This window comes from Monodon monoceros, unplaced genomic scaffold, assembly GCF_005190385.1.
Source record: "Monodon monoceros isolate NGI ecotype Baffin Bay Population unplaced genomic scaffold, NGI_Narwhal_1 Super_Scaffold_14, whole genome shotgun sequence".
In the NCBI taxonomy this organism is placed as follows: Eukaryota; Metazoa; Chordata; class Mammalia; order Artiodactyla; family Monodontidae; genus Monodon; species Monodon monoceros.
Window position 1 is genome coordinate 16,960,550 of NW_021703770.1, and position 15,166 is coordinate 16,975,715.

At 37.6% G+C, this 15,166-nt stretch overlaps 1 protein-coding gene across 6 annotated transcripts in view; it reads right to left on the reverse strand.

Moving 5' to 3' along the window:
• Window positions 1-15,166, reverse strand: part of COL14A1 (collagen type XIV alpha 1 chain) — a 271,596-nt gene that overhangs the window by 69,874 nt on the left and 186,556 nt on the right. For all 6 annotated transcript variants that reach the window (XM_029222937.1, XM_029222936.1, XM_029222935.1 and 3 more), the window contains 3 exons: window positions 11,467-11,576; window positions 9,146-9,304; window positions 1,149-1,226 (listed from right to left, as the gene is read on the reverse strand). In XM_029222937.1, coding sequence (XP_029078770.1) covers window positions 1,149-1,226; window positions 9,146-9,304; window positions 11,467-11,576 — 347 coding nt within the window. The remainder of the gene's footprint in view (window positions 1-1,148; window positions 1,227-9,145; window positions 9,305-11,466; window positions 11,577-15,166) is intronic.

Below are 15,166 nucleotides of genomic sequence, written 5' to 3' on the forward strand. Positions count from 1 at the left end.
CTGGTCCTAAAGATCCTTAGTTACGAACAATCTGTCTTTATATATACAGGTACCCCCTCCCTGTGAATTACACTTGGTATTAATAATGATGAAAAGTTTATTTTTCTAGCAGCCTTGCATAGGTTCTATAGATCATGACTATGATTCCCAAACTGTGTGGAAAGATGGCCTGGGGCAGTACAGCAAACTCACAGGGGCACTCTGAGTGTTTAAAAGAATTAAGAGAAACAGCAATATTTGGCACCCATTGGACTTCATATGAATGACTAGCTCAAGGGAGTTCACAGTTTCAACACTAGATTTTTGATGTCATATATTTGCAAATCTGGTTTTTCAGCAGTAGCTATGAAGGAAAGCAAGTACCATGGGGGAAAATCAATGTGGAAAAAGAAATGAGAATGGTGATGTCTGATCAGATTCCAAGACATGAGAAATAGTGCATTCTCCACAGGCACACACATCCCATTAGTAAGTAGTTGTGGTTATTTAAAACTAAGTTTGGGCTTCCCTGGTGGCGCAGTGGTTGAGAGTCCGCCTGCCGATGCGGGGGACACGGGTTCGTGCCCCGGTCCGGGAAGATCCCACATGCCGCGGAGCGGCTGGGCCCGTGAGCCATGGCCGCTGAGCCTGTGCGTCCGGAGCCTGTGCTCCGCAACGGGAGAGGCCACAGCAGTGAGAGGCCCGCGTTCCGCAAAAAAAAAAAAAAGTTCATCATTTAAAATTTTCGATTTATGTTTATCATTTTTTCATACAGCTACTGAGTTGTTAGGATGTAAAGACTTATGAAGATGTTTGGACCTAATGACCTTATGTATGGAATTGTTAGGTATTTCTTTGGGCTCAGGGGTGCCATGAAAAACATTATTGTGACACCAAAGGCTTCAGTGAACCTGAAATTTGGGAACATGCGGACTCTGTAGAAGGCACTCTGTGGAGCTGTGTCGCTCCCCGCCGCGTATGTCAGTGTGTACTGCTGATTTCAGACACACCTCCTTCTTAATCTCTTTCTAATTTTCATCATCATCATCACAATGAATTATCTGTGACATGAGTTTTGTGAAACAGCATTTCATTTTCAGGGAAAATTAAATGTAACTTTAGAAAACTTCGGTAAAGAACAGACCAAATAACGAAAGAAGAATTCTTACCAGGCCAGGAAGTTCACAGCATTTGTCTTTACTCGCCCATGATGTGGAACAAATAATATCAAACATCTGTAGCTGGAACTTCAATTTAAAAAGAAAATTGTCATTCAATAAAAGATATATAGATACAGTGTGTTTATAATTGTAATGATTTCATAGTATGTATTACATAATAGAACACCAATACATTTATAACATAATATTACAGTGAATAAATTAAAAAGTCATTCTAACAATATCAATCTTTGTTCCTCAAACATACAGTGATTTAAGGTTTTTGTCAGTAGTTACTCCATCCACCATCCAAACCCCCTTATTTAGCACAATTCCTCCTTCCGTCTCTACCTAAAAAAGCTTAGTGCCTCTGTTGAAATCCTCCCTGTCCTGTCCATCACAGTTACTCCAAGTGCCTCTGTAATCCCACAATGCTCCATACGTCTTTTATAGCATATGTCCCACCATACAGTACAATTATTTATATTTTCTTCTCCTCAGACTGGGAGGTCATCAAAGAACATAGAACCACTTATTCATCTTTGTGCCCCCTATCATAACATGTGGCATGTAGAGAATTCCCTGGTGGTCCAGTGGTTAGGACTCCATGCTTCCACTGCAGGGGGCATGGGTTCTATCCCTGGTCGGGGAACTAAGATTCCACATGTCATGCCGTGCGGCCAAAAAAAACGAAAACAAAAACTTGTGAAAACATGTGGCATGTAGTAGGTATTCATGATGAAGACTTGTTGAATTAATTCTGACTTTCATCATGCATGCATATATTTGGCTACTTTTTTTTAGTGCAAAATGCAAGACAGATACCATGTAGACCTCCTTTAGGATATGAAAATGAACAAAACCAGAGTTCTGCCCTCAAAGAATTTATAGGGAGTAAGAGACAGACACATAAATACTGTTTACAATGTGGTGTCATGACAGGCTCTCATACGGTATTGTGAGAATCTGTGCTAAGTGTATTTTTATTTAAGGCATCGATCACACTATAAATATTTAGACAGTCTTGTTCTACTCATTTATGTTGACAAGTTAATGTATATTTTGAAATATTTAGAAACATCATTATAATATCATTAGGGGCTCACACTAGCTTCATGATGCGACCATTTCTAATACTATATTTCTCCCTATATTATTTTCAAATATCGAATATCATCATGAGTTTGGTATTAATAGATACACACTACTATATATAAAATGAACAACAAGGATCTACTGTATAGCACAGGGAACTGTATTCAGTATCTTATAATAACCTATGATGGAGAAGAATATGAAAAAGAATAGACATTATCTATCTAGCTATCTAGCTATCTATAACTGAATCACTTTGCTGTACACCTGAAACTAACACAACATTGTAAATCAACCATACTTCCATTTAAAAAAACAAAAAAGAAAAATGTGTCATCAATTACAGAGCTAGGAGAAGGATGAAATTCTTTGCATTTTAAATCTGTAACTTTCCTTCAGCAAAAGCTGGAAACTCTTGGTGCCTTATTTTCTCTCATCCCTGTCAAGGGTCCCCTGGATGAAGATGAGAATACTCAAGTAGTTGGTATGACTGAAACAGGTTACTAACAATGCTTCCAGCATCACAAAAGAGCCTGCCCTATCTGACAGTAAAGAAAATGAAGTCAGGTTTTCTCTTGTTATACCCAGGAAGAATTGTGCCTTGCTGCAAACATCCTTCCCTAAGTGAGTTTTGCAAGATTCATAAAATGACACAAATTTTGAAAGCAGATCCATAAATCAAGACATCCTGCTTTCTTTTTTCAATATAAAACCATTGTGTTATTTGAAGAAATATTGCATGATTCACTATTCTTTTTTTTTCTGTATTAAAAAAATTTTTTCCCCAAAGGGTATTATATTTAAGTCTGCTCAGGGAAACCATACAACAAAATTATGACCATTAAAAATTAGGTTTTTAAAATTAAAGCATTTTTAAAGAACACGGCTGCTGATTTTCATAAACAACAATAGCAACAAAGATATTTCAAGGAGCATAGAGATTAGGAGGCTATGGAGCTAGGCTGCCTGGGTGTAATCCACTCACAAGCTAAGTCACTTGAAACAAATTATTTAATGTGTTGGAGTCTCAATTTTCCTTACCTATAAAATTAGGATAATAATAGTAGCTATTCATTAGAGTAATAATAGTAGCCATAACAATAAAATGAACTCATAAAGGGAAATATTTTGAACAGTTCCCGGAATACAGTTATAAATAATAAATATTATTTCTTTTTTAAATTATTTTTTAATAAACATTATTTTAATATAATAGGTACAGAAGCCCTTTTATAATTGATCTTCAAGCTGTAGGAGTATATAATACAGAGGCCAAAATAGTAGAATGAAAATGAAAGTGATGCAATATTGAGAGCAGAAATATAACAGTAGTTTGTGTCCCCAATAGTCAATATTTTGGTTTAGAGAAATCTTAGCAAATAACAATAGCAGCAAACACTTGTTGAAAAACTTACTATGTGCCAGGCATTATCCTAAGGACTTTGCCTATATCATTTAATCTTTCAATCACCACTATGAGGTATGATAATAGTAATGTCAACCCCATTCTGTAAATTAGGACTTGGGACGAAAAAGTCAAAGTAATTTAAGCACATGTTGAAAGCTGAATTCCGGCTGGGATTTGAACAGCACACCTCATTTTCTTGTAGTTTATTCTGCAGTAAACAGATCATTAGTCTAATGTTTAAAAGGTAGATACCCCAGCCTAACTTGACAATGCCGTTTGTCTGGGGACATTTATTAAATGGGTTCCATTATGGCAGCATTAGATAGATTCAGTTAATTCTGTAAGTCATTCATCCATTAAGAAATTTTCCATTTCTGAATAGAGCCCTCAGTGTGAACACATTTTAGTGAATGGAAAGATTTATTTAAAGCAAAGTCTTTTTATTAGTCCCAGGATATACCAGGCTTTCTTGAAGTTTTTCGAATTCACTGCCCAATCACCTATAATGTCTCCATACAAACCTTTGGTTAAAATTCCCCTACCCTATTGAGTCACTGAGATTCTTATGAGTTCATTTTATTTATTCAAGAGGTCAAATACCTACTAAATGCTGAATGAGGCTGATACTATCATTTGAAGAATGCTTGTGGGCTGTCTTTTCTTTTTCAAGTTAGATGAAGTCAGCAGCCTTTTTTGTGTGAGTACAACAAATTTATTCATAATTGTTTTGCGTTCGTAATAGTTTAGATTCCTCAGCCTTTATTTAGAGACTTCATTTCCAAGGCACATTTCTGGGGATTGTTCTTTAAAAATCTGGCTTTTATTCCAGAAGCAATTACACACACATTTATACAAATTATGGAGGAAACATTACAGAGATGACATGTCCAAAGATCTTATATTTGAGTGCCTAAAAGTGCAAGACAATATGGTTCAAAATAAATCATACTTCAAGTGACTAAGAGGCAGCCCCTTTTCACTTCTGCAACTTTTTTCCTTTGTAACTGACTGAACATTATGAAAAATAAATCTGGCCAAATAAAAAAAAAGTACCCTCCCACTTTCACTTTTTATAATCTCTTTCAAGGGAATACTTAGACAATTACAAACACTTTTTCATTACTGGACATTTTTGTTTGGGTGTAGCACAAAAGGCAAGTCATTTGGGGTCAGATGTTAGCATGAAAATAAGATTAAAATATTTCTTGGCAGTTGAGTCACTGTGATCTGTGAATGGAAATTAAAATGTACCCCTGGCTCAACTTTCCACTCAGTACCAGTTTTCATCTGTTGATTTTTTTCCTAGTATAACATTTTTAAGCTTATAATTTGAAGTCAAGCTGTACCTGAACTTATACAAATATTTAGAGAGCTTTACACTGCCCGAGAACATAGAAGAAAGAGTCCTGAGGACCTAGGCCATGTCCTGCTTTTAAATTGGTGTGTAAATTTGATTGATTCCACCTCCAAACTAAGATTTATTAAGCCTTTATCACTTGTCACCTATTGAACAGGGTGTTTTTACTTGCTCGCCATCAGCTTACTGAATTTAAGGGAAACCATGATGGCACTATTCTAATAGGAGATGAAAAGGAACAGCTGTTGTAGTTGTTGGTAGTAATTAGAATGTTTAGGTGTAGACATGCTTGGGGGGAACATTTTGATCACGTTTATTTCAAGGGTGTAATTCAAATAATGGTGAGTTTTTGAACCTGCCAGTGAATAGACAGGGCGTATGGTCACTGTTACAGACCAGACTCCCTCCTCTGCCTTAAGTTCTATCATAATCAGTCTGAACCAAGGGAAAAGAGCTCAGAATGGAAACTGGGTAACCACTTGCAACTCAGATACAAGCTCATATCTCACTTTCCTCACTTTTGAAAGGGGATTCCTCCCTAACTTATTCAAGTCTCAGTTTCTGCATCTATAAAATGGGGATAATAATAAGTATCTCTTCCTAGGGTTATTGGAGGATTAAACGAGATAATGTCAGAAATGTTCACACTGCCTAGTCCATAGCAGGCAATAAATGTTAGCCACTATCATCATTTTAAGGAGTAAAAGATACAATCCAGTGAAAACACAACCATGTCCTTGCAGTTTAAAAACACTTGTTTCTAGAGGATCATTGACTAGTCTACTATTGATTCCTACATAAAAGCTTTAACTCTAAATAAAATTACTAAAAACTCCATAACATTACTTGTATTTGTCTTTATTTACCACATCAGAGGGCTAAATAAATGTCAGTTGTATAATTATATAAGTGTTAGATTTGAAAAGGTGGAAAAAAGACACTAACAAACATAATCAATGCCAGAAGCTCAAATTTTTTCTTGAATCATCTCTGATTGGCAGCATGATAATTTCATTAGGTATCAGAAAAGGTAGAAGAAACTTCTCAGGAGAAAGAAGATTGGAAACGAGAAGCACAGTTGTTAAATTTCTTCCCATGTGTGTTTTGACAGCTAAATTAAGCCTACCTATTAGTTTAGTCCCACTAGGGACATTTGCTGCATGTAAAATCTTGCATTGCTGAATGCAAGTTGTTTTTATTATGAATATGAGTAATTTCAATACAGTAGTTACTATATCCCTAAATCCATTAATCTCTCCTCCACTCAACTTTGGTTTAAAAAATCTGTAGTCTTTAAAGACTGATAATTTAGAGTTCTTCCATCACTTGACAGTTTTTGAATCATTGCTGAATTTGCCAGGGAATGCTTACCTATAAACTACTCATCCCTCTTAGATGATAATTACCCCTCCTGGAATGACCCAAAACTTGTTCATTACACATTCCCTTTTGCATATGTATATCAAGATTATATTAGCAATGTATGATTTCTAAATTGAGAACTGAAGGCTGAAGCTTCTCTCTTGCCTTGCCCTGAAACAGTTAAGTAATAAACCAAACAAGCGAGTTTTCAATCACATTCCTGAGATCTACTCTAATATCATCCATTTCAACATAATCAAATTCCTCAATAAGTGGGTAGACTAAAAATCTATTTAGTAATCCTCTGTAGACTTCTAGATTCTAGCAAAAGTTACAACTTTTTTCCTACTAGGCTTACAAAGAACTCTTTAATGATTGACTTCTATAAATTCCCCTTTGTCTCCTACTGGGTGGAAGTTACCACAGAGGGTGCTCTGTTTAATTGATTTTCTGTCATGGTCAAAAGTAAAGATTTATCACCAGTAGGCCTGACACCTACAGTCATTTTTGCTTTCAGAAATAAATTCTTTAATATTTAATCGGTCACACAATTGGAGTAAAATTACTACGTAGAGTGTAATTTGAAATACAATTAATTTGTAACTGTAATTATAAAACTGTAGTTGCAAAGTATGAATTATAATTAGGAGATGGTATAATATATATTAGTGGACTGTTGTCAATACCACACACGGAATACTATATATGCAAAACGTTTTAAGAAAAGACATGATACAATTCAAATAGATGACTTCCTATTTAATTCCTATCAAGTGTTTCTTGAGAAAGTACTCTGTTCATACGAATTTATTAGATACTCTGAGGTAGGGTAGACGTGGGTCATTGCAAATGAAGACCAAGACATGGTTTCTGTTTTGAGGGGTTTATACTCTGGCTAGAGAAGTGAAATACATTTATATGAAAGAGCAAGAAAATAATATATGACTACAAATAATCAAGGGTTAAGCAAGTACTAGAGGTTTAGAAAAGCTGAGATGGAAAAGGTATGGTTGACATTCTTCAATAAAAATAGCTGTTCTTCATTGAATGGCTACTAAGTGTCAGGGATTTTATATTCATTATGTCTACAATAAAAAGAATAATGATAGTACTAAGTGATATGGGCCATAATCTCATCCACCTGGAATTGTTTCTCTTTCTTAAATTAGAGTCTATTCATTCATCCTTCTAAGCATCCATCTATATACATCCATTTATCCATACAAGGTATCCGTAGTTTGCCAATTCTGGAACCTTGTAAATTCTGAAGTGTGCTATCATAAAAGTATCTTCCATGAAGCAGAAGGTGAAATGTTTCCTAATCCACATGGAATACCACAAATTAAGAGGAGATAACTCCTCAATATCATGTAAACATTCTTAAAAGTCTCTTACCACAACTGAAAACAAAAGAGCCTTCCATAGCTGTTATATTCCCTCTTTTCAAACATCTAATCCATAGTTCTCCAAAGCAAAGTAGAAACAAAAGTACTTTTAAAGATACTTCAAAGCTAAGTGTTAAACTAATTAGCACACATCTATGAAGATCTGAAAGCGTCAATATACCCTGATTGTACACAAGGATTTCATTTCTATTGTTACCACAAAGAGAAATGCCATGAAACAGCAAACTGTCCCAAAGTAAATTCCCTCACCACTCTGGGACTGTTTCCTGGTATATAAAGTGAAGGGGTTATACTAGAGCAGAGGAATTAGAACTGTGTTCCTCAAAGCGCCCTTAGGGAACATTGGAGGATGGAGGCACCTGCTACCCCATGTCCCCTCTCCCATTCAATCAACATGGGTGTGTTTTAATCATACACATTTATTTGATATACTAGAAGATTTCATTTGTACTAAGTGATTTCAGCTTAAAAACACTTTGAGAACCACCAGGTCTTTCTAAAATTCCATATAGCTGGCTAGTTCTACAGATCTCTGAAAGCATAAGACAATAAGAGTGAATCATAATTAACCTGATTATTCTGCTACACAGAAGAGAAGTGTACATTTGAATATTTGGAATTGCTTACAAGAATAAAATTCCCTCCAGGCTAATTGGTTCTAATTATACAATGACTGAAATTAGAGAACATTGCTAATTAGCTGTGAATGTGTGGTGTTAAAACAAAAGCTTGTGTACACTGCTCTTTTTTGCGGGTAGTGACTGAAGGGAATGTGATTTCTTTGTCAATTCGAAGTCTCCTCGTCTGAAACTCCATGTTGTATGATGAAAAATATATCTTAGAATGATCTGTTATTTAAATAACTATTAACAATTAAAGGGTTAATTTTACATTAGCAATAGCAAGAATCTAGTTTTAAATGCCCAAATCTAACTCAAATGAGAGACTTATGTCAATTTACTGTGTATAATAATAACATTTTATTCGGATTTGTACCTGCTTATATAAATGAGGTTCATTTACAGTTTTGATTCTCATTAACAAACCATTTATGCCACACTATTTTATTTGAATTTTAAAATACGAATATTTTACTATTTGAATTTTAAAATCCATTTAGAAAACAAACTAGTCTAATTCTTGGAGCATTCTCCTTATAATATAGCAGAAGCATATTGCAAGAGCTTTGAACGTTCATGTTTTAATTCATCTGAAGAGGCCATTATCTACTTGTTTATCCATTCATCAATCTATCATTCATCCAGCCCTCCCTCCATCCATCCCTTTACCAAATTTTTCCCCTGGAAGATAGATAATTATATTTCAAGAGGATTTTTTTCTTTAACAATAACACAGATTCACTTATTTATCCACTTACTGGTGCAGAGTTTCCATTTGGTCCTCTTGATCTAACCATTCTCCCTAGGACTTCGACACCATCTAATGTGATATTAGACGATGCATTTACTGCCTTCTCACCCACTTGCTTGCAGTCAATAACCACTTTGGCCAAAGTCTTGCTGATAACAACATGTAGCTGATAAAAGTAAAGATGTTTTAGAAGGTAAGAAGCAGGAGAAAATATCAACCAAATTTACATAATTGCATGACCCCTCACCAAAAAGTATGGAAGAGAAAAGAAGGAATTCTGTCACTATGTGTTTTGCTTAAGGAAAAAGGTTCTACTTTTACCATTTCCATGCTTGTCCCACATTCAGGTACCATCTCTATGTTGTTGTGTTTTTTTAAACACTAAGGAAATCTCACATGCTTTTCATTTCCCCTGTAATACTTCTTGGCTACTTTGTGACTGACTCTGCCTAACCAAGAAAAGAATCATGTCTAGAGGAAGTTGGTAAATAAATGACAATAACTCCAAAGAAATGCTAATGGGACTATTCTGAACCATGAAGTAGTAAATCATCTGCATCTCACGTGTTTTTAAGATACCTGTACTTCTGGTTGCACAGTCCGATTAAACCAGAAAAAAAAACAAACCATTTTTATGCAACTTTTCTTATGCAAAAAAGAGTCAGACTTTTGTTATGCAATTGTTCTTATACAGTTATGGTATTCAAAACCCCAGAAAGTAGCAAAGTTGTGTAGATTAGATAGATCTGACCACATTCTACATCAGGAGACAGAGGCAAGATGAAGACTGCTTTGCAACACCCCTTCCCTCCCTCTGACAGTACAAGAAGGGCACGGTTAAGAGGTAAAGCTTTTTGCGGTACCACTTAGTAAACTCTCTGCTCTCCGGCACTCTTGGTGTTGCATTCCTTAACAGCCCAGAGATCAGCGGGCTTATTCACTAAACACAAAGGAAACAGTAAAGTTTGGAAGGAAGCGTGTCTACTCCAGTGATCACCAAAACAAAGTGTTTCAGAGATGTGAAATGTGAATGAACAGAGTTCTATCACAAGTGCCAGGTTAAAATAAGAACAGCTAAAGTCAGGTTTGACCAGCTTCCTCCGGGTAACTTATATAATGGCAGTGCTGGGTTGTCTGTATGTGTGTGTGTATATATATATGTCTCAGTGCAATCGGTCTACATATTTCAACATGATTTGGCTGCTGGTATTTATCTATATTGGTGGCCAGGTAGACCAGCAATGCTTCCTACATCATACATGATGCAGTGAACTAACAACTCTGCTGAAAAATACAGTACCTTCTACTACATGGTTCCTCAAAGTAAGAACCTGGACCACTTCTGTGGCAAGGCACCAAACTGTGCCATCTCAAAATGTCTCTTTGGTATGTGGATTGTTTCAAGCTGAAAACACTCAAGGCCCAAAAGACCCAGGAAGAATCTTTGACCTTCCTTCTAACTGCCTAAAAGGATTTAGACAGAAGTCCTGTTCCCAGAACAGAGCTATCACCAGAGACATCTGCAAAGAATATAGGCTATAGGTATGGTGGGGGAAAATCTGTGTCGCATTGTCTCTGCAGGCCCAGCAAATATTTATTTACCAAACATTTGCTTTTCCATCTCCATGTGAATTACCTTCCTTCCCTTTGAAGTCCCAAACTACCACCCCCAAAATCCTCTTTTGTCTTTAGCTGAAGACGGTACTTAAGGTGAAGCTTTCGGCTATTTTGGTGAGATACTCAGTTTTTTCCTGGGTCTCTCCCGTGTATACATGTTATTAAACTTTTGTTTGAGTTTTTCCCGTTAATCTGTCTCATGTCAATTTAATTCTTAGGCCAGCTAGAGGAACCTAGAAGGATAGAGGAAAATATCTTCCTTCTGACACTATCAATATCCCCTGCGGTACTGGATAAAAATGTACATTTTAGGGCTTCCCTGGTGGCGCAGTGGTTGACAGTCTGCCTGCCGATGCAGGGGACACGGGTTTGTGCCCCGGTCCGGGAAGGTCCCACATGCCACGGAGCGGCTGGGCCCGTGAGCCATGGCCGCTGAGCCTGCGCGTCTGGAGCCTGTGCTCCGCAACGGGAGAGGCCACAACAGTGAGAGGCCCACGTACCGCAAAAAAAAAAAAAAGAGTACATTTTAGAGTCCCATCCCAGAACTACCAAATCAGAATGTCAGGGCATTGTTTACAAGCCCCACAGGTAATTCTTACTTCAGGTGAAGTATGAGATCCAAAGCTCTACGGATTTTTTGTTTTACTATCTTCTGTTGCTTTGCCCACAGCAAATAGAATAAAGAATATATGTATACAAGGCATTCCTCACCTTGTGAAAGCTTCCGTAGAAAATTTTCCTAATTTCAGGTCCTTCAAAAGTAACAGTTTGAAAATCCCCACTGTAGTCATGGTTGAAATATGTTAGGGTTTTCCCACCATCTAATCAAAGAAAGGAAAAGAAAAACATTTGAGAAAGTATTAACAGGAGTAATTTTTTAAAAAGCCAACTCAAAATCATGTAACCTTTGTTTTCAGGCTGTGTTTAGGACAAAGTGATGAGTAGGTAAGGAAATGACCTATAGTCCTTGGGTTGCCCCAGGCTTTCAACTGGCCAGATTAACTAACTTAACTATGTGGTGATGATGACGAGGCAAGGACCCTGACATATATTGTTCCTCTGTAGTTCCTTGCCTATACTCCCATTCCCAATACCCTTTTGGGAGATGGTTGTCTGAAGTTGGAAGTAGAGGCAGACAAAAAGGAAAAAAGAAGTTAGTCAAATTGTTGCCAGAGCTGCTCCAGATCTTTGCTCAAAACCCATCAACCGTCTAACCCGCACCTTTGGCAGGAATGCCCGTGCTCAAAAGCTGCCAAACCCCCATCTTTAGCAGGAGTGAACATAAATTTTTAAGTTAAAAGGTCCAGAGGTGGGCTTCCCTGGTGGCGCAGTGGTTAAGAGTCCACCTGCTGATGCAGGGGACACGGGTTCGTGCCCCGGTCCGGGAAGATCCCACATGCCGCCGAGCGGCTGGGCCCGTGATCCATGGCCACTGAGCCTGCGCGTCCGGAGCCTGTGCTCCGCGACGGGAGAGGCCACAACAGTGAGAGGCCCGTGTACCGCAAAACAAAACAAAACAAAAAGGTCCAGAGGTAAGAAAGGAAGGTACAAAAAACACAAAAAAACAGACGGAACCAGCTGGGACCAAGATGATGATGAATCTGACCTCCAACAGACCTTGAGTCCCGTTATACGGTGATTTACTACTTTAGCATGTTACCTACACCTACTTACTGGCAGCCATTAAGGACTAAAAAAGGATAAAAAGGAGGTAGCACCCAGCCTCTTGGAAAAAGCCCTGCCCCTTCCCTGGTAGACTAATGCACATGCTTCCCCAGCATCAGCCTCACTCCTCCTCCTTTGTCTTTACTCTTTAAAATTAAATCACCTCACATCAATCAGAATGGCCACCATCAAAAAATCTACAAACAATAGGTGCTGGAGAGGCTGTGGAGAAAAGGGAACCCACCTGCACTGTTGGTGGGAATGTAAATTGATACAGCCACTATGGAGAACAGTATGGAGTTTCCTTAAAAAACTAAAAATAGAACTACCACATGACCCAGCAATCCCACTACTGGGCATATACCCTAAGAAAACCATAATTCAAAAAGAGCCGTGTACCACAATGTTCATTGCAGCACTATTTACAATAGCCAGGACACGGAAGCAACCTAAGTGGCCATCGACAGACAAATGGATAAAGAAGATGTGGCACATATATACAATGGAATATTACTCAGCCATAAAAAGATACGAAATTGAGTTATTTGTAGTGAGGTGGATGGACCTAGAGTCTGTCATACAGAATGAAGTAAGTCAGAAAGAGAAAAACAAATACCGTATGCTAACACATATATATGGAATTTAAAAAAAAAAAGTGGTTCTGAAGAACCTAAGGGCAGGACAGGAATAAAGACACAGACATAGAGAATGGACTTGAGGACACGGGGAGGGGGAAGGGTAAGCTGAGACGAAGTGAGAGAGTGACATGGAAATATATACACTACCAAATGTAAAATAGATAGCTAGTGGGAAGCAGCCGCATAACACAGGGAGATCAGCTCAGTGCTTTGTGACCACCTAGAGGGGTGGGATAGGGTGGGAGGGAGAGAGACACAAGAGGGAGGAGATATGGGGATATACGTATATGTATAACGGATTCACTTTGTTATAAAGCAAAAACTAACACACCATTGTAAAGCAATTATACTCCGATAAAGATGTTTAAAAAAAAATTTAAATCTCTCTCTTCAGGTGGGTGAGAAGTTGATCTGTGAACTTAGTTTCCACTTCTCCTTTCTTTAGCCACTGAATAAAGCTTGTGCTGTGTCAATCTCCGCTTCGGTTTTGCTATTCACCTACTTAAACCGGAAAGGAAAAAGAACCCTCCCCCTCCAAGGCAGAGAGCATGGGCCAGGCTAGGCCCTGAGCAGGGTTCATACAACTTAATTCGGTAACAAAATCTTAAGAAATAAAAACCAGATTCTTTGCCTTATTTAACCACTGAAGCAACCAGTTTTCCCAGGACATGTAACTTACACTGCCCCAAAATAGTGATATTTTAGCGTGTCTTTTATTATGAACAAACAAACAAGTAAAAAAAAAACCTTCCTATTCTTGAGTACTTCACGTTACAAGGAATATTTTATTACAAAAAGAGAGGAACATTTTTCTCACTAATTCATTCCCCGGTTACAATTAAATTTTTCATTCTGCTTTCTATAGAAGCAAGTAAGTATTAATCATTTCAAGAGACTTCTTTGTTTTCGAGTCCTGGTTGGATATAGAGTTAGCAATTTACACCTTTTTAATCTACAGCTTTCCCTTAGTTTCAAAATCAATACAAAATGCTTTCACAATGTTTAGTTGTTGATTTATTTCCATGTACTGAAATGTCCTTTAACAAATACTAGTTGGAAATAGCTTAAAATACTTTTCTTATCCAAATGTTCGAGTTAATACCTAACAATAACCACCAAATTTTCATTCCCAGATTGACTGCGATCCTAAACTAAAAATATATTTAGAAAAATCAGGGACATTAACCAAAAACTTGATAATTCTCTTAAGTGATAATCATTTGTGACATCCAAGAGTAAAGGTTAAGAACTTTCCTTTATTGTTTCCTCCTCAACTTTCCAATCTCCAAACAATGGAATTTCTCATTCACAACTATTCTCTTTTCTTTCTGGACTAACTCTCTAGATGATCTCACATATGCAACTTTCAATTTTATATCTCCACCCCAGAATTCTTCCCAGAATATGCCGCTGCCAATCTGACATTCTTTTCTGGGATATGAAAGAGGCATTGCAACATTGTGACTTAAAAGAAATATATATTTGTTATTCAGATGACCAAAATATATTTCTCATATATACTTGGTCTTTGTCTAGGGTTCCTGCCTCACAGCTCCTAAAACCTTTGGAATTTCCTGTGGTCAGAACAAAAAAAAAATGTGCCTTTTGTTATGTTAATACAGTGGCTTTTGGAAAGCCCTTAGGTAACCTAAGGATAAGGGCTGGTTGCCTGGAGAGCCAGTCATGTGACCAGAGGGTTAGAACTTTCAGTCCCCCTACCCCCTCCAACTTCTAGGGAGGGGAGAGGGGGTGGAGACTGAGTTCAATTGCCAATGGCCAGTGAGTTAATCAATCATTCCTATGTAATGAAGCATCCATAAAAACCCAAAAGGATGGGGTTCAGAGAATTTCCAGGTTGGTAAACATATGGAGGTGCCGGGACAATGGTGCAGGTGGAGAGGGCATGGAAGCTCCCGCCCTCCTTCCCCATGCCTTTCTCCTGAGTTATATCCTTTCATAATAGACTGGTAATCTAGTATGTAAAATGCTTCTCTGAGTTCCGTGAGCCACTCTAGCAAATTAACTGAACCCGAGGAGGAAGTTGTGGGAACCTCTGATTTATAGACTGTGGGTCAGAAGTACAGGTAAAAATCTGGACTTTCAGTTGA